General features: G+C 42.6%; 2 protein-coding genes across 6 annotated transcripts in view; one reads left to right on the plus strand and one right to left on the minus strand.

The window, feature by feature from the left end:
- Nucleotides 1-3143, minus strand: part of EXD2 (exonuclease 3'-5' domain containing 2) — an 80575-nt gene extending 77432 nt beyond the window's left edge. The window contains exon 1 of the mRNA XM_080683303.1: nt 2813-3143. The gene's annotated coding sequence lies outside the window, so the exon portion shown is untranslated. The remainder of the gene's footprint in view (nt 1-2812) is intronic.
- Nucleotides 3144-3447: 304 nt separating this feature from the next.
- The window catches only part of DCAF5 (DDB1 and CUL4 associated factor 5), a 113050-nt gene continuing 91937 nt past the window's right edge, over nt 3448-24560 (plus strand). For 2 of the 5 annotated variants that reach the window (XM_080657671.1, XM_080657672.1), the window contains exon 1: nt 3500-3730. In XM_080657671.1, coding sequence (XP_080513797.1) covers nt 3517-3730 — 214 coding nt within the window. In that variant the 5' untranslated portion in view covers nt 3500-3516. Of the gene's footprint in view, nt 3731-3899; nt 4039-24560 lie in introns of those variants that run through there. The other 3 variants (XM_080657673.1, XM_080657670.1, XM_080657674.1) reach the window with 3 other exon arrangements.

Consider the following 24560-nt stretch of genomic DNA (forward strand, 5'->3'; position numbering starts at 1 on the left):
CTGATCGATGTTTCTCTCTCATCGATGTTTCTAACTCTCTATCCCTCTCCCTTCCTCTCTGTAAGAAATTAATAAAATATATTAAAAAAAAAAAAGAATGTTTAGTAAATGTCTGAGAGTATTTGAATGTTTGAGTATTTTCTTAGTTTTTTTTTTAAACAAACAATTTCTTTTTAAAAAAATATATATTTTATTGATTTTTTTACAGAGAGGAAGAGAGAGGGATAGAGAGTTAGAAACATCGATGGGAGAGAAACACCGATCAGCTGCACACTCCCTATTGGGTATGTGCCCACAACCAAGGTCCATGCCCTTGACCAGAATCGAACCTGGGACCCTTGAGTCTGCAGGCCAACGATCTATCCACTGAGCTAAACTGGTTAGGGCTAAACAAACAATTTCTAATGTTTGAGCTTTTCCTTAGCATTCTGTCAGTTTTTAAAGATTTAAAGACTTTTTCACCAGTGATATCAGGGCCAAGCAAAATAGAAGTCAAAAGAGTAGATGAATTTCTGGGAACTCTACAGTTGATCAGTATTCAATCCTTGGTGGAGCGATTAAGTAAGGGTTAAGTAATTTCAATATCTTAATTTTTCCAGGATGAATTTATAAAACAGTGTTTCAGGGCTTCCTGAGTATAAATGTTAATATACAGAAGTTTCTGGGCCTAAGTAAGAAAAATAGGAATTTTCACTTTTCTCTCTCTTCCTCCACACATTCTATGTAGTGGAGAGATTACTCCTGAGTCCAATTCCATTTGCTAAGTACACTGTCCTTTTCACTATAAATGCCTGTATCAGAAAGGCCATCCTCATATAGTCACTGAAGTTGATTAGATGTTCGTGTTATATAGTTATGTACAATATTATTTGTTTGCAATAAATGACCCAAGGGAGTATGTTAAATTCTTAATAAAAGCAAATAGATACTATGGGACTTGATCTTCTAAAGTTGGGTTATGTTATAGGTAGGGTTGCAAGATTTAGCAAATAATAATTATTGAAATAATTATTCATTGTTCATCTGAAATTCAAATTGAATTGGGCAGCCTGTGTTTTATCTGGCAACCTAATTATGGAAATAAAGAGAGTGGTTTTATGTGCTCTCCTTACAGAAAGTAGCTGTAGGATATAAACAGACTGAGTTGTCTACATATCTGTCCTGGCTGGTCAGTGAAAGTTAAGGAAGTTTCCAGCAAAATCCTGGAATTGGGCTGGCATCTGACCAGGTCCTGGTCTATTTTTAGGCTGCGGTAAATGGGGCAGTTATTCCAGAGAGGGGAAAATCAAGTCTCATTTAAAGTTGTGGAGAAGAGATAAGTGCTGAAAAGGGGAGAGGAGAGTGTGTCTTAAATATTGCCACCATGAAGGCCACTTCAACCACACCATTACTGTGCCCATAGCCCTCACCCCAGGCAAATAAGATAGATATAAATGATGCTCTATTAATTGGAAGGAGCCAGAGGACTCCAGTTTTTAATGTGCAGAGTAAGTATGCCAAGCAAAGAAACAGTGAAATGGAAAAATGGCCTTGAAATTGTCTGCACTGGAATGAAGACACCTCAAACTCACACACCCACACCTGAGTCATTACCTTCCTCTCCAAGTTCCTCCCCACTCCCTAAGTGCTGGCATGTGTTGGCTCTGGATATATACCCATGAGCAGAACATGTCTATGGTTCCTGCTCTCAAAAAGCTTATAACTTATAGCAGAGTGGAGGACACTATGATATAATCACAAAATAAATTATTAATTATACACTATGACATTGCTATGTAATCACAAGATAAATGATTAATTATACACTATGATATTGCTATTTAATCAAGCTGCTATACTGCTGGTATACTGATTTTTATGAGGCCATTATATTAAACACGGATGAAGCATCCTGAGAATAAAATAAACTTTTTTAAAGCACTATACATTTTCCTATTTAGGGAAATAATATCCCATTTAAACCATAATTTCTGGAATTTGGTGAATTGCTGTTAACTTCAGCAATATTTGTGATAATGTTGACTTTTAAACATTTACTTACATATTTGTCATTAGTATATCAGTAATCTTGTTGTCATTGTACAAAAAAGTAGAAGTAGGTGATTTTTCTTGATGGGTGAATGTTTTCCATGTTCAGCCCATCTTTTATGGCAGTATACTAAACTGACTACCATATGCCATCTCTGGTACAGAGCATGTAATTTCTGTGAAATTCAAAGGGCAAAACTGATACCTGCCTATTCTAGTAGGTATTGCCATTTAATGACAGAGGATAGCTCCTTGGAAAAGTACTACAACACACTGAAAAGGGGGCTTTTTACTCGATCTGGTAGAATTCCAAAGCACTTAACCTCACTGGGGTCAAGGCCAAGGCTCCCAGCCTACTGAAGTGCAGCTACTTCTGGCCTGGAACCAGCTGCTGGTTAACAGCTGTGCAGCCTCAGACCTCCACACTTAAGACCTTGAAGAGGACCTCACCGCACCCAACGAAGCAACATACATATATTCCTATTTTCGAATAATGCTTCTTGTGTCTTGCAAATGCACTTGGAACTAATGGGCACAAGTCCTCTCTGCATCTTAGATCTTCCTCAAGTCGGTTTTGGCAATTTTCTTTTCACTTCTTTATGCACCCTCCTCCCACCTTCTTTTTCCCAGATACAGCTCCATTATCTACCAGACAGTACAATTTAGCCTTTTACCGAATAGCTGGAGGGAAAATGATAGCACAGAATTGGGAGGGGGGCAGTGTTAAAAATTTATTTGGTGGGATAAGAACGGATGCACCAACAAAATCCCTAAGCAACCTTACCCCACGAGTCCTGGCTCCCTTCCCTTGGAGAGGGCTCGGGCGACCCCGGGCTGAGACGAGAGGAGGGAAGACGACTGACCGCAGCCTCTGCCCCCGGTCCCCCCTCATCTCTCTGCCCACTCAGGCTGCATTTTCCCGACCTGAAAAAAAAAGAGCGTGGAGCCGAATGGGTCTCGGCGCGGGGCCTCCAGGAGGCGATGGACGGGGGACCGCGGGAGTAGGAAGGAGAGCCCGCAGCCCCGCGGCTACTAGGATTGTTACGCGCCCCCAACTTAACAGAGTGCGGCTCTCAGGGGATGCAGCGCAGCCTCCGCCCGGCGCCCCCCGGGGCCCCGCGAGCGCGAGGTGGAGCCGCAGCCCGAGAGCCGAGCCGCCGCCCGCGTTCTTCCGGCCGCAGCCCGCGGCGGGGGAGGGGCGCCGCCGCCCGCGTTCTCCCGGCGCCCGCGGCCCGCGGCGGCGCGGCCCCAGCTGGGCATCAGCTGCTGGAGGAGGCGGAGAGGGAGAGGGAGGAGCCTGGGGGGGAGGAGGGCGGGCGCCGCCAGGAAGCCGCAGACGCCGCCGGGAGCCTGCACACCGCACTCCGGCTGCCATGGCGGGTTAAAGCGCCGCCCGGAGCGCAGCGCGGGGGGGAGGGTCGGGCGGGAGCGGCGGCCGCGCGGGGGCCCGGGGAGGGGCGCGGCGCGAGCGGCGGCGGCGGTTCCAGGATGAAGAGGAGAGCTGGCCTGGGGGGCAGTATGAGGTCAGTGGTGGGCTTCTTGTCCCAGCGGGGCTTGCATGGGGACCCCCTGCTCACTCAGGACTTTCAGAGGAGACGCCTGCGGGGCTGCCGAAACCTCTACAAGAAGGACCTCCTCGGCCACTTCGGCTGTGTCAATGCCATTGAATTCTCCAACAATGGAGGCCAGTGGCTGGTCTCAGGTAAATCAACCCCCTTCCCCTCCCCGCGCCTCTCGGCCCCTTCCCGTCCCCCCCGTCGCTCGCCCTCGCCGCCCTCCTCCTGCCCTCCGTTCCCACCTCCTCCCTCAACCCCCTCCTGCGGTGGGAAGGCTCGGTGTCAGATTAAAACCTCGGCCGGGGGAGGGAGGGAGGGGGAGGAGAGGATGTCTTCTATAAAAAAGACCCAAAATGGTTGACAGGTCCTTAATTCTCTTTATCCCGTGTGTAAAGTGATCTCTCCTGCTGGCCGCCCTGCGAGTGCGGGTCGGGAGGGGCGAGGGGACCTCCTGGTAAAGTTGGATGGGAAACTCTTCCTCGCGCACTTCAAAGGGGTTGGGGGCATTTTGGGAGCCGGAGGGGAGGATGCCCGGGAGCCCAAGCCCCCGCGGCGACCTGGGGAAGGACCTGGGTGCCGGGGCTGCCGCCGGAAGGGTCGGGCCGGGTGAACCGGGGGGAGGTGGCGGGCGGTTCGCTGCGGGCCGCCCCCCTCGCGTCCTCAAGGGCCCAGCTCCATCTCCTTCCGAAAGGTTTGTATTATGGTTTCGGGAGTGTCGCGGGCTCTGCAGGCGAAGAGCCGGCCTGAACTTGAATGCGCAACTTGGGAGGCTGGGGGCGGCGAGTGGGGCCCCGGAGACGGGTGGGCGGGGAGCCCCGCGCCGCGCACCCTCCCGCGGCTGCCGTTGCTGGTGGTCTCCCAGCCTCCAGCCTTCCTCCGGGCTGGGCTTGGCTGCCCCCCGGGTCCGCCGCTGGTGTGGGGAGAGCGGCGAAATCGAGGCCGGGGCTCCGGCCGGGCGGGTAGGCCTCGCTCCCGGGGCGCCTAGCGACAGGCCGCTGAATCGATAGCCTATCGCTCCCGGGAGGCGAGGGGCGACGGCTGCCCGGGGGAGGTGCGCCTGTTCTCTAGGGGGCTCTCGCCGGCGCCGCCCACTTCCCTCCTCCCAGGGGTCGTGACCTGAGGCTGGCGAGTGGGGATGGGGTGCTCTGGGGCGGCTCCCCGAAACTCGGCTCAGGGGAAGAGGGGAGCGATCTGGCGTTCCCGCTCGCATTCTGCCTCCTCGTCCCTGTTCCTACATTGAGAGGCACGGAGGCCGGGCTGGACGTGGCGCTTTGCTTCACCCAGGCCGGTCCGGAGTGATTTTCTAATTTACGTCAGTGGGCAGCTTGCCAGAAACGCCTGGCATCAGGGCAAAGCATCGGCCTTTCTTCACGTTGAACAGTCGAAGAGACACGGGTGTGCAGTCCAATGTGGGGGGAGCAGAGATAAGACCTGTGATCACTTCACGATGAACCTTCTGAGGTTTCTCTAGAACTGACTTGACTTTTCCACCCCAGATCGTTTTCTCATTGACCAGGCAGATGTTGGCCCTAGCTCATCCCCGGAAGAAACCGGATATTCCACTTCAAGGCATACCCCGAAAAAAAGCTTTCTTCCCCCACAGGGCCCCAAATCCCAAAGGCAGAATAGGGGAAGGCCTCTTTAAAACCCGCCCGTTTTCCCCCTGTGGCTTCTTCTGTAATTCTGTCACCTTTCCAGACTGATGTGTTCCAACAGACACAAGGAGACTCACCCAGTTAGGGCACGTGCAAAATCAACCAGTGAAAGCATCAGTAAGTGGAACAACAATCGATGTGTCCTCTCTCTCCCACTTTAAAGTCAATAAATTAAAAAAAAAAGTATAAAAATAACAGATTTATTAAGATATAATTCACATGCCATACAGTTCACCCACTTAAAAGTTAACACTTTTTAAAAAGCACTAAAAAGTTGCCTCCATTCTCGACCAGTTATACTCCTTGTTCAGCACCTTCCTCTACTCCATTTTCTCTAGTCTTGGCCAGTTCATTTCCTTTATCTTAATTTTAATCTGTAGAAGCGGAGCTCCTTTCCATAGGGCAGGCTCTGACAAACTTGGTTCTAGGCATTGGTTTCTTACTTTTCAAGGCCTGGGTTGCCCATAACCCCGGTACTTTCTGGGTTCCAGCCTCTTTGCCCCTAAGCATCATACTTCCTTTAGCTCAGTTCTTCCTGTTTTCTTTTTATCTACTCCTGCCCTGTTTTTAGTCCTTGCAGCTGGCTTTTCCACCCACTCCTCCAGTTTAGCTCAGATAGACTTTAGCTTTCCTTATTTGTTCCCAGAACATAGAATTTTGCTTAAAAGCCTGTTAAGCTATTCAGCTTCATTATGAGTACAACTTATGCTAACAGAATGTTCCTCCTGTTTGCTTCAGATAAGGAAGCCCCCTCTGGGAACATAAATACAGCTTAACTTGTTAAAGCTAATTAAATTTTGTTCTGGGGAGTCCTTCAGGAATCTTTCCATGTTTAAAACTATTTATAGTGTCATGTTTACATTTTATCTATCACTGTCCTTCTTTAGCAGTGTAGCACCTGAGGGGAGGGGCACAGTATTTGAGGTTTATGTTGTCCATCCTTAATGCTTCAGGATAAGGTGGGTGGGAGGCCAAACTCTATGGTGGTAATGAGATTACTTTTAATGCATTTTGTTCTTATATCTTGTCTGGATTGGTTTAAAGCCCTCAGAAAGTGGTGATAAAAATGATTGTTCAGAGTTTGTTCATTGTTCTCATTTCCTAAGTGTTTAGGCAGGCTCACATTTCTTGTAACTGACATACTATTTTGTAGAATTAAATTAGACCTAGGGCAAAATAATATTTGCATGATTCCTGTGGCTTTATAAAATGCTATTTGTTAAGGATATGTCATTACTTTTTGTTCTAACAGTTAGCTCTCCTTCCAGGGTACAATGAAGCCAGTAGATATTAAGAGTAAACTGGAGAAAATCAGTAAAGAGAAAAGGCACTCTGTTGGGAAGTGAGAGTGTGACAGCAACAAGTGGCAGAATACTTTTTTTTCTTTCTGACATTTTAAAACATTAAAATATTTTAACCTAAGATTTTTTTTTATTGTTGATCAGAAAAAGGGTATTACTGTGACATCATGTAAGGCAGTGTACATAGCATAGTGACATGGTTAAAATCACTGCTTTGTCACTTAATGTGTGACCTTAAGTTGCTGAGCCCCTCTGTGTCTATTTCCTGATCTATTCAATGGGAGTACCAGCACCTACCTGAAGGGCTGTTGTAAGAACTACTTTAGGCAAGGTTTAGGTTGGGAGCTAAACAGAGTACCAGCCTCTCCGAGAAAATTCTGAGTTTGTTTTCTTTCCCCTTTGTACTTATGTCATTATTAGCTGATACTTGTTTTTACAGTATTGGTAATGAACTTGTGCAAATGGGGCAGGCAGGATAGTTTTGTGACCTTTTGATGTGGAATGAGGAGGCACAATGTGGTGGAGGGAGCCTGGAATTTGGTGCCACATGATAGGAGTTGGAGGCTCTACCAGTCACTAATGGTAAGAAGGCAAGACCCTCATTCAACATCTGTACAATGGGGTTCATAAATTGCTCTCACTACCTAACAGGGCAGTAGTATCTGATGAAATGTTATATGTGAAGGTACTTTGTAAACTGCATGGGTTTGAGTGAACATTACTTTTTATAAGGAACAGTTTATACTTGATGCTTGCAGTGTCAGACTATTTATGTGTTAATTTTTTGAAGGTCAAAGAAAATGTATGTTTAAGTCCTGCTTACAAAAGATCCCCAACAACATCAAGGATGTTGTACACATATTTAAGGAAATCCTAAAATTTACCTTTTAAGTCTTTGGTTTCATCTAGTACTTTCCATTGCCTCCCTTTATGCTTCCCCTTTTCTATAGAATGGAGTTCTTTATATGTTTGCTGAAAGTGTCTTTTTTCTTTGGTAAGATGAACACCTTGGGATCTGATTGGGAGACCAATCAGGATGTAGCTCTGTGTATCTGAGTTGAATTGTAACTCTGCCTTCTATTTATAACTGGGATAACTAGTTTATTTCTATTTCACATGGGCCTCTGACTTTAGTGATCATTATAAGCATCCACAGTTATATAGAGAGATTAAGAGCATGAACCCTGGAGTTAGGCAAAGGTGTGTGTGTGGTGGGGGTGGTGGTGATAGAGGAGGGGTGAATATGAGCCCAACTACTTCCTAACTGGGTTACCTTTGACAAGTAATTTATTCTCTGTTTCCTCATCCATATAATAAGGACAGTGTGGTGAGGATTGAATGAAATAACATTTGTAAAGTTCTTAACACAAGGGTTTAGCCCCTGCTATTGCTACTGCTGCTCCAACTGTTACAATTTTGGTTTAACTTGAAGCTCAGAAAAAAGCTTTTAAGACATTGACACCAGTAACACCTAACATTTATGGCAGAGTACAAAGTGAAAAGTTGAGAAAGATCTTTTTTTCTTTTTTAAAAATATAATTCTTTATTGTTGAAGGTATTTCATATGTCCCCTTTCCCTCCCACCCCAGAGAAAGATCTTGTTAAGTGAACTATTAAAAATGCTTTGTGGCTTTGGCCGGTTTGGCTCAGTGGATAGAGCGTCAGCCTGCGGATTGAAGGGTCGGGTTCGATTCCGGTCAAGAGCACATGCCTGGGTCCTGAGCTCCATCCCAACTAGGGGGTGTGCAGGAGGCGGCCGATCCATGATTCTCTCTCATCGTGGATGTTTCTATCTCTCTCAACTTCCTCTCTGAAATCAATAAAAATATATTAAAAAATAATAATAAAAATTTACCTAAGAGCATATAACCTATAGGTAAAGTGTTTGGCTTGAGCCAGTTAAAGTTTGACTGACAAAACTCATGAGTTTAATTAGAATGAATTTTTTAAAATATATTTTTTTATTGATTTTTTTACAGAGGGGAAAGGAGAGGGATAGAGAGCTAGAAACATCGATGAGAGAGAAACATCTATCAGCTGCCTCCTGCACACCCCCTACTGGGGATGTGCCCCCAACCAAGGTACATGCCCTTGACCGGAATCGAACCTGGGACCCTTCAGTCCGAAGGCCGACGCTCTGTCCACTGAGCCAAACCGGCTAGGGCTAGAATGAATTTCTTGATCCAGTGGTGAGTTTATCAGGAGAAATATGGCTATTGGTTGGGCAAATTTCTGACTTTGAAAAGCTTTCATAGTAGTTTTTTGACAAGGTGATTAGGGAATCAATTCTTGAATTTTCTTCTGGGCTTTTCTATTTACTGATAGCTCATTGTTTTGAAGGTGTTAAATTTTATTCTTTGGTCTATTTATTAGTTCAACAAATAGTAGAAGTGCATAATATTTATAAGACAGGAGCTATGAGAGGATCAGAGATGATGAATCGGGTATAAATCATGCTCTCAAGAAGCTTGCATTTAGGAGCATTTACTTCTGTTGGTAACAGTGCATGACTCTTTTTAATATTTCCCCTCTGCTTTATGATACTTTAATAGATATCTGGTTTTTTGGTACTTAATGTAGCAAAAATCCTCTTGCCTATGAGCTTCAATGGAAAAGAAAAAAAGGCTCATAGAGATGGCCTTGGAGGACAGTCCTATGATAAATTATATAGATCATGTGATAAGGGTAAGGTAACATGGATATTTATAGATACACATTATTTTTCCCACTTGTTCTTCAGTCAGCTAAGTGGTATCTATCAAAGATTGTCAAATTTACAGTTATGCCCTAGTTTGTCACCTCTGCTTTAAAATAACCTCGTGAGGCTTAATCGATGACCACCAGTCTCATTAGACATTATTAGCACATAAAAAGGTGTCTTTGTGTTCATATTGTTCAATATGACTTGACTTACATCAGTGTGTGTTTTTTTGTTTTGTTTCTGTTAATCTTCTCAAGGATATTTTTTCCATTGATTTTTAGAGAGAGTGATAGGGAGGGGGAGAGATAGAGAGATAGAAACATCGATGTGAGAGAGACACATTGATTGGTTGCCTCCTTCACGTGTCCCAGATTGAGCCTGCACTAAGGTATGTGCCCAGGACTGGAATTGAACCCAAGACCCTTCAGCCCATGGACCCATGCTCTAAACACTGACCAAACTGTGTAGGACCACCAATGCAGTTTTTGTTTATTAAGAGTTCCTAAGAGTGGAAGCTCTCATTTTCCATGTTGAAAGAGGTGTGCTCATTCACTGATAATTGATAGATTTGGTTGTAAGGTATAGCTGGTATGATTCAGATCAGGGAAACTATAGACCAGTAAAATTTGAGACACAAATGGATACTGCTTTCTGAATGCTGAGTTACAAAGTGGATGCATTTCTTATTTTATTTTTCCTTTATCACCATTTGCCCCCCCCAATACCCTTTTCCCCCTCCCCTCAATGTCCCCCACACAATCATCACACTGTTGTCCATGTCCATGAGTTTTCTTTTTTTTTGCATTTATTTTTTCATGCATTGCTAATAAAATGTGATTTTAATCCTTTTTTTTTTCATAGTTTCAAGAAAGAAATAGCTTTTCTTATTGTTATAGTCTAAATTTTTATACTCAAGGGTAGAACTAAAGTCTTTTGAGTTTAAAGGAACTAAAACCCTAATTCAAATGGAGATTAAGAAGGAATCAGTTCTGTTATTAATTTTTGGTGCCCTATATTATATTGTTTCTTGTAATCAAAGAACTGAATAGTAATCTTTTAGGATTAACCCTTAGGTTATTGTGAGAATATGAAGTTATCTACTTAATTCTGTCCTATAAAATTTTTTATTTTAAATTATAAGGGTTAGGTTATTATTTGCCAAAGTTTGGGTATGTAAGCAGATTTTAGGTGATATTGAATTAATATTTAAATTTTGATGGTTAGTGCATTTATTTTTATACCTATTAGAAAAATTAGCATGTATAAAATATTATTTTCAATGAATTTATTGTTTAAGGTATGGTTAAATTTTTAAAAATCAATTTAAAGAAAAATAATGGTGTATGTGTTATTCAGAAAAGCAGAATTCAAAAGATGATCAAGATTGAAGCTTGGGAAATATTACATTTGGTAACCTTTTTTATACCATCTTTCTTCCTCATTGAATCAGAGATGGAATGACCTTCATTTTATGGAAGAAGAGTGGAGCAATATAAAAGTGACTTACCCAGAGCTGCCCAGTTAGTCTTTGGCAGTCAGGACCCTCTCAGTAGGGCTCATTGCTCCCAGGAAGGGGCTATTTCTAAGTTGCCTTTTTATATGTTTCTTTTCCCCTCCCTTCTTTTTTTTTTTTTTTAATATATTTTATTGATATTTTACAGAGAGGAAGGGAGAGGGATAGAGAGCTAGAAACATCGATGAGAGAGAAACATCGATCAGCTGCCTCCTGCACACCTCCCACTGGGGATGTGCCCGCAACCAAGGCACACACCCTTGACCGGAATCGAACCCGGGACCCTCCAGTCCACAGGCCGACACTCCATCCACAGAGCCAAACCGGTTTCAGCCCCTTCTTTTTTCTTATAGGGCAGGCCAGTTTTTCTGGATCTTTTTTAAAGAATTGAAAGTTGAATGCTCCCTAGCCAGTTTGGCTCAGTGGATAGAGTGTTCCGCCTGCGGACTGAAGGGTCCTGGGTTCAATTCCCGTCAAGGGCACATGCCCTGGTTGTGGGCTCCATCCCCAGTGGGGGATGTGCAGGAGGCAGCCAGTCAATGATTCTATCTTATCATTGATGGTTCTCTCTCTCTCTCCCTCTCTCTTCCTCTCTGAAATGAAGAAAAATATATTTAAAAATAATAAAATTAAAAAAATATAAAAGTTGAATGCTAGCAATTTCTGAGCACATGTACAATTCTAGTTGCTCCTCTTAGATGATAAATTGTATTTCTGTGTTTTGCTGTACAGTTAACTTGGTCCACACAAGTATCTTATGTTTATTCATTAAAAATATTTAATGTGAACTTACTATGTGTGCCTCTTTAATCTTAATAACTATAAGACTTATTTTTTAAACATTTATTTAGCATGTAATGTGTACCAGGCCCTCTGCTAAACCACTTTATATGTCTTATTTGCCACTTTGAAAATAGCCAGTATTATCTGTAGTCTAGAAAGACAAAGGAATTTGAAGGGTTTGTATTAATTGTCATAACTGTGCTGGAAAAATCAAGAAAGGACCGCTGAGGGTTCTATAATGCAGAGAATAGGTAGGGCATTAGTGGAAAAAAAAGATACTACAGTATATTGTTTCTGTTTAAAATGAAGTGAAATATAATTCTAGGGATAAAAAAATATTTTTATTACCTTGGTCTTTGTAGAAAATTTGGTTCCAATAGGTGCTTCCCAAATTTTTGTTCTGTAATACTTCCTAGGCACCACTGCCAACATAACAAATGCTTCCTAAAACTTAACTCTCATTTTCTCACATCCCCTGCCAACCCCTCAAAAATCTACAGTGCTCCCCAGTGTCGATCAATTGAGACATTACTGTTTATAAAATAAATGTTTACCAATAAAAATAGCTAATATTTGATCATGTTATTTATCAAATATTATTTGGGGGCATTTCATATGTCAGGCACATTTACATACTTGAGCACATCTAAATACTTAATAGAGCCCTAAATAGTTTGGCTCAGTGGATAGAGCGTCGGCCTGCGGACTGAAGGGTCCCAGGTTTGATTCTGGTTAAGGGCATGTACCTTGGTTGCAGGCACATCCCCAGTAGGGAGTGTGCAGGAGGCAGCTGAATCAATGTTTCTCATCGATGTTTCTAACTCTCTCTCCCTTCCTCTCTGTAAAAAAATCAATAAAATATATTAAAAAAAATACTTAATAGAATCTTTCCTAAGGTAGGGATAGTACTATTTTTTTCTTTTTTGAGATTAAAAAATTTTTTTAAAAAATTGATTTCAGAGAGGAAGGGAGAGGGAGAGATAGAAACAACAATGATGAGAAAGAATCATTGATTGGCTGTCTCCTGTCTGCTCCCTACTGGAGAGTGAGCCCACAACCTGATGTGTGCCCTGACTGGGAATCGAACTGTCATCTCCTAGTTCATAGGCCGACGCTCAACCACTGAACCACACCAGCTGGGCAGTCCTATTTTTCTTATTTTACATCTGAAGAAACCGAAGCTTAGGGAATTTAACTTTGAAAATGTCTGTAGTTCGTGGTGGAACTGGATTTCCAGCCTGGGTCTGCATGAGCTCAAGACATGCTGCTATCGGCTCTGAAATTTGTAGAATGCTAGTACATTTTAAAAGGATTTGATTTCCCCCCTACATTCTCATCTCTTGATGCTGTAACTCTGATACTTTACTAGCTGCTTTTTAAAATCCCTTCATGAGGGGGTAGATCAGTGACCTTGGAGCCAGTAAGCACTGTTCTGGTCATAGCTGCTATACTCACCCCTCAAGCAGGTTTTTCTTGGTGCTAGAAATCACTTCACCTGGGATTGGTCTTGGCAGTCATCTAAAGTTCCTTTTTATATTTTGTGTATATCCACACTTGCTTACATAAACCATGTAACTAAGTTCACACTGGGTTAACATCACCTACTTTAAGAGTAATGCTCTGGTTACCAAGTTGGTGGTTCTACATTAGCCCAACTAAAAGTACAAATATCTATGTATTTATTGAGCCGGTAGTTTGAGTTTGATATCTGCTGAAAGCATGCTGATTGAGTACATTTGGCTGAATTTCAATCAACAGAAATATGTATTTTTCTTCATAATTATACATGGGGAGAAAATATCTGTGCCTGAGGCACAGATAAATAATGTGGTTCAGAATAAAGTGCTTCTTAGACGAAGGTTTAAATAGTGTAACATGGGATTATTTGCCCAGAGAGTACACTCACCTGGCAAGTCATTTGGAAGCACTTTTCCACAGATACAGTATCATAAAGAGCGATATAACTCCTAGACCAGATGATAAATCTGTTTAATCCTTAATGAACTGGAAGTATAGTGTTCTCGCAAGTAAAATTTACTTCTGTCATCAGCACCTTCATTATGTTTCTGTTAAAAAGAAGGCATTTCATTTCCAAGGTTATTCACTGATTGGGTGAACAAGGAGGGTTGCTCTTTAGGTTCAGCTCTTTTAAAAAAATGTTTTAATTGAATTTGGAGAGAGGAAGGAAAGAGGTAGAAACATTGATGAGACAAACATCAACATCGATTGGCTGCCTCCTGCATGCCCCATACTGGGATTTGAGCCCTCAACCTGGGCATGTGCCCTCACTGGGAATCAACTGGTGATCTGTTGGTACATGGGTCAATGCTCACTACTAGGTCACACTGGCTGGGCTCACAACAGTTTTTCTAAGTCAAGGGATTTAGGGAAAGACATGACAATAGTATTTTGTCTCTTTAGTTGTCTACTCTTCCCATGCCTTCATACCCTCACTCTTTGCATTTTGCAGTTTTGAATACCGAGATTCTATCATCTCTCAGGATACAGAGTTGATATACATTGGAGATCATGTCCATGTGCTCTGAGTGCCATTTTCCTATCGGGGCCAATTTTAATATGGAAGTAATATTCCAGGGCTGGGACATGTAGGAATCAATGAGAAAATGGCATTCGAGGAGATTGACAGGTTTAAAATAGATCCAAATAGCAGAGATGATGGTGGTGGAAAGGCAGTTTCCCATCCCCCGCCTTCCCCCTTTTATTTTAATCCTCACGGGAGGAGTGAGGATATCTTTTCCATTGATTTTTAGGGAGAGTGGCAGGGAGATGGGAGAGAGAGAAACATTGACCTAAGAAAGACACATCGATTGGTTGCCTCCTGCTCACAGCTCGACCAGGCCTGGGATTCGAACCTACAACCCTTCCCTTTTGCCTTTGCTGTGACCCCTGCTGGTTGATAAGGTGAGATAAGATTACTTTATATGGTTGATAAGGTAGCTCTATAGGTCCCCTGCCTGCCTTGCTGCCTGCTGGGATCCTTCATAACTAAGGTCCATATATCCTGGTTCACTTGAGACCATCCCAATTGTCCCAATACAATTAGCATGCTTTTCATTCTTTTTTTTTTTTTAATATTTTTTATTGATATTTTACAGAGAGGAAGGGAGAGGGATAGAGAGCCAGAAACATCGATGAGAGCGAAACATCGATCAGCTGCCTCCTGCACACCTCCCACTGGGGATGTGCCCGCAACCAATGTACATGCCCTTGACCGGAATCGAACCCGGGACCGTTCAGTCCGCAGGCCGACGCTCTATCCACTGAGCCAAACCGGTTTCAGCATGCTTTTCATTCTTAAAAGAGAAATAATTTCTTTAGAAAAGGTACTAGTTTGGATGATAAGGTGGTTTTTGTTTTGTTTTGATATTTGAGAGAGAGAGAGGAAGGGAGGGAGACAGAGAGAGAAACATTGATTTGTTAATTCTTCTATGAGCCCTGACCAGGGATGGAACCCGCAAACTTGGTATTGAACGATGCTCTAACCAACTGGGCCACCTGGCCAGGGCTGGATGATAAGTTATATGGCCACTTACTCATAATATCCCAGCTGTCTGGTACTCCGGTAAAACCAAAGCCCTAGTCTTAACTTTTCCTACTCACCATTGAATGCCTCTGGTGGGAAAGCCTCCAAGCCTCCATTCTCCCTATATTGCTGCCACTTTTAAGGTACTGGATTGAGCCTGAGAGGCATAAGGTTGGTTATTTGTCCTCATCTTCTTATTAGAAAGTGAATAAAACTATTAAGAAAATGTTAAATCCACGCATACTCTCCCTCTTGGGAGCATGCTGAGCCTTTCCCTTCTCCCTTTTCCCCCAAGGCCCAATTCCTTTGCCTTTCTCTCTCCTAAACTCCATGGGCCCTTATTTTGTTTGTGTAACTTGTTTCCTAAGCCTATGAAGCCCAGCTGGCTAACTTCTACTACCTCTGTAACTTTCTAAATAAACTTTTTCTTAGAATTTGAAAAGAAAAAAGAGAGAAGAAAAGAAAATGTTAACTCCAAAGACTTAAGTTACCACATTTTTCCTGTATACCTCCTCTTACAGTTCTTCTGTTCACCGTACATTCTTTTTTTTTAAAGTCTTCCTGTGGTTGGCTGTTTTTCAAAGAGTTGATTTTGATGAAAGGTGTTTTGAGGAATGATTCTCCACAGAGTGGAATTTCTTTTCTGAGGTGCTTTTAACTAGAAGTGGATATGCTATTGATATTAAAACCAAGGCATAGTTTTGTGGATTATCTATCCAGCACGTTTGGACTATAAATTGGCCCTGAGAAGGGTTTTCAGGAATTGTAGTTTTTCTGGTAGATGGCCAGTTGGCTCTGGAATGTCTTTCATGTGGAATGTCAGCAATAAAGAAGTTACAGAAATCTGGGCTAGAGTCCTGATTTCCCCATTCTCACTTGTGATCTTATGCTACTGACCTTCTGTCTCTGTAGAATCATAGAATTTTATTGCTGGAACAGACTAATGACGAAACCTTTAATTTTACATAAAAGGACACAAAGGAGCAAAGTGGTAAAGTGATTTTTCCAGCATCTCACTACTAGTTAAGTAGTACAATCAGGATTAAAATGTGGGTCTTCTGACCTGGTCGCTCAGTAGGGAAAGTTATGAGGTCTAGTAAAGTGTGGCTTACTCTGCCAGTACATTTGATATGAGGTTTCATTGTTCCTGAACATGGTTGCTTTGATTAAGTGAGTGGTGTTTCATTGTTTTACAGATGAGTAAGTAGAGGTTTCCAGGGTGGAAGCAGACTGTCACTCTGGCTGGGTCTCCAGTTTTAATTCTCAGCCTGTCCATACTTCCTTACTTTGGAAAGTCTGTTTCCTTCCAAGAACATTACTCAGGAGGAGGGATTTTTGCATATCCAGATGCCTGTCAGGATCTTGTTACATAACTTCCCTCATTCTGAATTTCCATTCAAATCTTGTATTTAAATTCCAGTTGAATCTTTTGTGTTACTTAAGGCCAAGTGACTGATTGGAGCCTTTGAGATTGTAATGTTTTTTGTTTTGTTTTGTTTTTATTTTACAGATGCTGTAACAATGTTTGATGGCCTAGTGCAGATATCTTAATCGCTTTCTTCCGTAGATGTCTGATGCATGTGTTTTGCCTTAGACATACTAGCAAGAAACAACCAAAATTTGCATGTTTGGGAACCTACTTCAAGCAGCCTTGATTCAGTTTCAGAGTTGACATCTCTGTTTATACCTTCCTAGAAGGACCAAGAAAGCATTGGGGCCTGCATTGGTTTAATCTTTTTAGAATTGCCCAAGAAGATAAAAAAAGGCCTTATTATTTATTTTTATTTTTATTTTTTATTAAGGTATTATATGTGTACATATCTTACCATTGCCCCCCCCACCCCACTCCCATACATGCCCTCACCCCCCAATGTTTTGCATCCGTTGGTTACTCTTATATGCATGCATATAAGTCCTTCGGTTGATCTCTTATTTCCCCTACCTCTCCCTAACCTTCCCCGCTGTAATTTGACAGTCTGTTTGATGCTTTACTGCCTCTGTATCTTTTAGTTCATCAGTTTATAATGTTTTTTATTATTCACAAATGAGTGAGATCATGTAGTATTTTTCTTTCATTGACTGGCTTATTTCACTTAGCATAATGTTCTCCAGTCCCATCCAGGTTGCTGCAAATAGTAAGAATTCCTTCTTTTTTATGGCAGTATAGTATTCCATTGTGTAGATGTACCATAGTTTTCTGATTCAGTCATCTGCTGATGGGCACCTAGGCTGTTTCCAAATCTTAGCTATTGTACATTGTGCTGCTATGAACATAGGGGTGCATATATCCTTTCTGATTGGTGTTTCTAGTTTCTTAGGATATAGTCCTAGGAGTGGGATTACTGGGTCAAATGGGAGTTCCATTTTTAGTTTTTTGAGGAAACTCCATACTGTTCTCCACAGTGGCTGCACCAGTCTGCATTCCCACGAGCAGTGCACGAGGGTTCCTTTTTCTCCGCATCCTCGCCAACACTTGTCGTTTGTTGATTTGTTGATGATTGCCATTCTGACAGATGTGAGATGGTACCGGATTATCGTTTTGATTTGCATCTCTTGGATAATTAGTGACTTTGAGCATGTTTTCATGTGTCTCTTGGCCTTCCTTCTGTCTTCTTTCGAAAAGATTCTATTTAGGTCCGTTGCCCATTTTTTTATTGGTTCATTTATCTTCCTTTTATTAAATTGTATAAGTTGCCTGTAGATGTTGGAGATTAAACCTTTATCAGTGATAACATTTGCAAATATGTTCTCCCATACAGTGGGGTTTCTTGTGGTTTTGTTGATGGTTTCTTTTGCTGTGCAAAAGCTTTTTATTTTGATGTAGTCCCATTTGTTTATTTTCTCTTTGGCTTCCATTGCCCTAGGGGCAGTATCAGTGAAGAAGTTTTTTCGGCATATGTCTGAGATTTTGCTGCCTGTGGATTTCTCTAGTATTTTTATGGTTTCCCGTCTTATATTTAAGTCCTGTATCCATTTTGAGTTTATTTTTGTGTATGCTGTAAGTTGGTGATCTAGTTTAATTTTTTTTGCATGTATCTGTCCAATTTTCCCAACACCATTTATTGAAGAGACTGTCTTGACTCAAGAAGGCCTTATTATATTGTTAATGTTGTTTTTGTTTTGTTTTGATTTGAGAGAGAGAAATACCAGTTTGTTGTTCCACTTATTTATGAATTGATTGGTTGTTTCTTATATGAGTCCTGGAGATCAAACCTGCAACCTTGGGTATCTGAATGATGCTTTAACCAACTGAGCTACCTGGCCAGGGCTTGTTAATGTTTTTATTTATTTATTTATTTATTTATTTATTTATTTATTTATTTAAAAATATGTTTTAATTGATTTGAGAGAAAGAGGAAGGAGAAAGAGAGAAATATTGATGTGAGAAGAGAAACATTGATCGGCTGCTTCCTACTGGGGATCAAGCACACAAGCAGGGCATGTGTCCTGACTGGGAATCACAGTGACCTTTTGGTACATGGGATATCACTCAACCAACTGAGCTACACCAGCCAGGGCATTGTTAATGTTCTTTGTGAAAGGAATTTTGCAAAAGTCAGACAAGTAGTGTTCTTACTGAAAATACCTGAAAAATCAGAACCTGCTTAGAATGAATGAAGAGCATATGTGATATAATTAGGGGTGAGCATATTGTCCAGGTTAGTTGTCTGGCAAAAGAAGAGGGACTGGACATAGAGACAATCTGTGGTCTGGAGCACCTTTCTTTCTTCTTCTTCTTTTTTTTTTTGACTACCTTCCAATGCATCATTCACTACCTTAATAACCTCTTTGCAAATCCTTACTGTTATTGAGGCCTGAGCATTTGTTTGTTGTTGTTGTGCATGTGTGTGCTCTTCTACCTCTATTTGAGGAGCTTTTGTTTTTGGACATTTCACTAATTCCATACTTTACTATTGAGAATTTCCTGTTGAATCATACAAGTAATCAGAATATTGCTCTTATAAGACAGGCTTCCCACTTACAAGTTTTAAAAATATCATGTATTATCATGTTAATTAATTTAGAAAATAAAGGTATTTAAAGAAAATAAGAAGTGTTCCACCTACTCAGGATGACCATTTTTAACACATGAGAAATATTTTAGCCTTTTTATATGCATATGTACATATTTAAAAAATAAAATTGGAATTAGGCCATCTCTGCTGTTTTGTAACCTTTCTCATACATAATATTTTTTTAAATAAATCTTTATTGTTCAGATTATTACAGGTGTTCCTCCTTTTTTTTCCCCACATAGCTCCCCTCCACCTGATTCCCCACCGCACCCCATGCCCTTACCCCCCGCCACTGTCTTCACCCATAGGTGTAAGATTTTTGTCCAATCTCTTCCTGCACCCCTCACCTCCCCTCCCCACTGAGAACTCTCAGCCCACTCCCTTTCTATGTCCCTGATTCTACTATATTCACCAGTCCATTCTGTTCTTCAGATTTTTTATTCACTTGATTTTTAGATTCACTTGTTGGTAGGTATGTATTTGATGTCATTTTGTTGTTCATAATTTTTATCTTTACCTTTTTCTTCTTCTTCCTCTTCTTAAAGAATACCCTTCAGCATTTCATGTAATCCTGGTTTGGTGGTGATGAACTCCTTTAGCTTTTTCTTATCTGTGAAGCTCTTTATCTGACCTTCAACTCTGAATGATAGCCTTTGCTGGGTAGAGTAATCTTGGTTGTAGGTTCTTGCTGTTCATCACTTTGAATATTTCTTGCCACTCCCGTCTGGCCTGCATAGTTTCTACCGAGAAATCAGCTGACAGTCGTATGGGTACTCCCTTGAAGGTAACTAACCGTTTTTCTCTTGCTGCTTTCAAGATTCTCTCTTTGTCTTTTGCCCTTGGCATTTTAATTATGATGTGTCTTGATGTGGTCCTCTTTGGATTCCTCTTGTATGGGGTTCTGTGCACTTCCTGAACTTGTAAGTCTATTTCTTTCACCAGGTAGGGAAAGTTTTCTGTCATTATTTCTTCTAATAGGTTTTCAATATTTTGCTCTCTCTCTTCTTCTGGCACCCCAAAAATTCGGATGTTGGTATGCTTAAAGTTGTCCCAGAGGCTTGGATTCTTTTTTCTTTTTGTTTTTCTGGTTGGGTGTTTTTTGTTTCCTCATATTTCAGATCTTTGGTTTGATACTTGGGGTACGTTGATCTACAGTTGAGTTTCTGTATATTCTTTATTTTAGACAGTATATGCTTAATTTCTGACTGGTGCTTTTCCATTTTTTTTGGTCATTCTCATTAAGATCCTTAAAGGTCTCACTAAGTTCCTCAGCGGTTTTTAGAAGATTCTTGGGTAACCTTACAAATGTGGTTCTGAACTCTATGTCGTCCAGTAGTTTGCTTTCCTCCATTTCTTTCATTCATGACATGTTTCTTTGTCTCCGCATTTTGCTGTTTCCCTGTGTTGATGGAGTGGCTTTGTGTGGTAGGTGACCTATAGGGGCCAGTAGCTCAGCCTCCCCAATCACCTTGAGGTGGACGCTCTTGGAACAGCCCTTTGTGGGCTAAGTGCAAAGTCTTGGTGTAGTTAAGCCTTGATTGCTGTTGGTACACTGGGAGGAATTGACCTCCAGGCCAATTGGCTGTGAGGACCCGCTGTGTCTATAATGGAAGAACTGCTGTGCTGGAGACACGCTTATGGTGCAGGACTTGTTTCAGTGGGGCTTTGGTGCTCACTGAGTCTGCCTCTTGAATGTGTCACTTATGGATGTGAGGAGTTGAAATCTGGTGTCTCACACTGACCACTAGGTACACTGGTTTCTGGATCTCCAATGGGGTGCAGGTCAGCTACTGTCTGAGGCCACCCAGCAGGGGCTACATCGAGAACTACAGTTTTTGCCTCTTTGCTTGGGGTTTGGAGGTTTGGGAGCTGTCTGACCCGGGCTGCAAGTTTGCTAGGTTAAGCTGCGATAGGGCAGGCCATTCATATGCTAAAGCCGCTGCTTGGAGCTTGGGTGGGTTTGTAGGTTGTGCGGGGCGGGGTCTTAGGGCATCACTAGGCTAGGGTGTGGCAAACAGCGATGGCTGCCAGTAAGCCGGCTCTGCATCTCTTACTGCGTCCCCGCGTCCCGCACCCCAGCGCAGTAAACAATTATTCCTTCACGCAGCCCTGCAAGCAAGCCACCCTCACTTTCCGACCCGATGGCAGACAGTCCAGCTTCTCCCCGTAGGAGTTTGGGTCCCCTGCGTCTCCCCAGAAACTGGAGTTCGGAGTAATCAGGAGCTTGTCTCCCTCTGGGTTGAAAAAAGCAGCGCTCCCTGTCGCCTGCCGCCAGCCTGTTTCTCACGCCTCCATACCTCAGCTTTTCAGCGCTTGTGCATGTCTCAATGCTCTTTTCTCTTTCCTTCTAGTTGTAGAACTTCCACTCAGCCAGCTTTCCCATGGTTCTGTGTGATAGATGTTTTGTCTTTTAGTTGTAGTTTTGAAATTGTTGTGCGAGGCAGCAGTTTAGGTGTTTACCTATGCCGCCATCTTGGATCCTCTCCTCTTACACAATATTAACACTTTTCATAGGTCATTGAATATTCTTGAAAAGCAGAGTTTCTCAACCTCAACAATGTTTATTTTGGGCTGGATAATTCTTTGTTATGAGGGCTGTCCTGTGCATTGTAGTATGTTTAGCAGCATCCCTGGCCTTTAATCAGTATATGCCAAGTAGCATCTCCCTAGTTGTGACAACCAGAAGTTTCTTGGGACATTGCCAAATGCTCCCTGGTTAGCAAAATCACTCTGGTTGAAAACCATTGTTCTAAAGCAAAACTTCTCAAACTCTTTGATCTCAGGAACAGTTTACATTCTTAAAAATCATCGAAGACCTCAAAGAATTTCTGTTTATGTGGGTCATATTTATTGATTTTTATTGTATTAAAATTTAAAGCTGAGAAAGTTTAAAAGTTTATTTAAAAATAGTAGTATTAGAGAAACCAAGATGGCGGCATAGGTAAACACCTAAACTGCTGCCTCGCACAACAATATCAAAACTACAACTAAAAGACAGAACGGACACCATCCAAAACCACAGGAAAGCTGGCTGAGTGGAAATTCTACAACTAGAAGAAAAGAGGAAAGCACATTGAGATTCAGAGGAGCTGCAAAAGACTGAGGTACAGAGACTCGCACGTGGAGAGGACAGGTGGCTGTGTGCACGGGCGGCTGAGTGCGCAGCTGGCTTTCTAAAGTGGGAGGGAGACGGAAACTCCCAACTGCGCTGAACTCCAGTTCTGGGCAAGTTTCTGGGAACCCCGACTGATTCGGGGAGAAACTGGACTGTCTGGCAGCGGGCGAAACTCGAGGGCGGCTTTCTCTCAGAGGTGCTTGCAGCGATTACCGAGGGACACTGAGACCAAGGGTCCTCATAGGGCAGGGCTGATGGGAAACCAAGGCTGTCTTCTCCGCCCTGAAACCCCGCCCCATCCAAGCTGAGCACAGAGGCTTTTGCAATTTTGCAAGTCTTGTCTCATAGAGTGTCTACAGCACAGAAGTTCTCCCAGCGTAGACACAGCTGATCCTCACAGCCAATTGGCCTAGAGGTCAATTCCTCCCAGTGATACCAACAACAATCAAGACTTAACTACAATAAGGCTGAGTACACAGTCCACAAAGGGGTGCACCAAGAGTGTCCACCTCAGGTAACTGGGGAGGCTGAGCCACTGTGCCCTAGAGGACACCTACCACACAAAGCTACTCTACCAACTTAGGGAAGCAGTGAAAATAAGGAGACAAAAAAACAGATCACAAATGAAGAAATGGAGGAAAACAAATGACTGGATGTAGAGTTCAAAAGCACGGTTATAAGGTTTTTCAAGAATTTCCTAGAAAAAGCCAATAAATTTAGCGAGACCCTCGAGGATATGAAAAAGGACCAACTAGAAATTAAACATACACTGACTGAAATAAAAAATATTATACAGAGACCTAACAGCAGACTAGAGGACCGCAAGAATCAAGTCAAAGAGTTGAAATACAAAGAAGCAAAAAACACTCAGCCGGAAAAGCAAAAAGAAAAAAGAATCCAAAAATATGAAGATAGTGTAAGGAGCCTCTGGGACAACCTCAAGCGTACCAACATCAAAATTATGGGGGTGCCAGAAGAAGAGAGAGAGCAAGATACTGAAAACCTATTTGAAGAAATAATGACCGAAAACTTCCCCCACCTGGTGAAAGAAATAGACTTACAAGTCCAGGAAGCGCAGAGAACCCCAAACAAAAGGAATCTGAAGAGGACCACACCAAGACCCATCGTAATTAAAATGCCAAGAGCAAAAGACAAAGAGAGAATATTAAAAGCAGCAAGAGAAAAACAGTTAATTACCTACAAGGGAGCACCCATACGATTGTCAGCTGACTTCTCAACAGAAACTATGCAGGCCAGAAGGGTTTGGCAAGAAATATTCAAAGTGATGAATAGCAAGAACCTACAACCAAGATTACTCTACCCAGCTAGGCTATCAGTCAGAATTGAAGGTCAGATAAAGAGCTTCACAGATAAGAAAAAGCTAAGGAGTTCATCACCGCCAAACCAGTATTATATGAAATGCTGAAAGGTATTTTTTAAGAAGAAGAAAAAGGTAAAGATAAAAATTATGAACAACAAATACATGTCTATCAACAAATGAATCTAAAAATCAAGTGAGACAGAGAAACCAATTTGGCGGCATAGGTAAACACCTAAACTGCTGCCTCGCACAACAATTTCAAAACTACAACTAAAAGACAGAACGGACACCATCCAGAACCACAGGAAAGCTGGCTGAGTGAAAATTTTACAACTAGAAGGATAAAGAAAAGCTCACAGAGAATTGGAGGTACGGCAAAGGGGCTTTGTGCGCGCAGAGAGGAAGGGCGGCTGAGAGCCTGGCTGACTTTCTCTGGCGGAAGGGGGAAGGAAGCCTCCGACCGCACTGAACCCCAGTTCTGACTGCACTGAACCCCAGTTCCGGGCAAACCCCTGGGGACCCACGCTCTTACGGGGGGAGTCTGGACTCTCGGGCAGAGACTCGAGCTGGGAAAGGCAGAAGTCTGAAGGCGCACGCGGGCCAGTGCGCACAAAAGCTGCGTAAGTTGCCACAGGCTTTCCCTAGTGGAAGGGAGTCAGAGGATTCTGACTGCACTGAGCCCCAGTTCTGACTGCTGTGAACCCCAGTTCAAGGCGAGCCCCTGGGGACCCACGCTCTTGTGAGGGGAGTCTGGACTCTCGGGCGGAGACTCGAGCTGGGGAAGGCAAAGGACTGAAAGCGCACATGCGCGCAAGGGCAAGACTGACAGGAAGCCAAGACTGAGACTCCACCCCATCCAAGCTGAGCACAGAGGCTATTGCAATTTGGCAAGTCTAATCCTATAAGGCTGTTTCCAGCACCAAACTTCTCCCAGCATAGACACAGCTGATCCTTACAGCCAACTGGCCTGGAGGTCAATTCTTCCCAGTGATACCAACAACAATAAAGACTTAATTACAACAAGGCT

Source organism: Plecotus auritus (assembly GCF_963455305.1).
Source record: "Plecotus auritus genome assembly, chromosome: 1".
NCBI lineage: Eukaryota > Metazoa > Chordata > Mammalia > Chiroptera > Vespertilionidae > Plecotus > Plecotus auritus.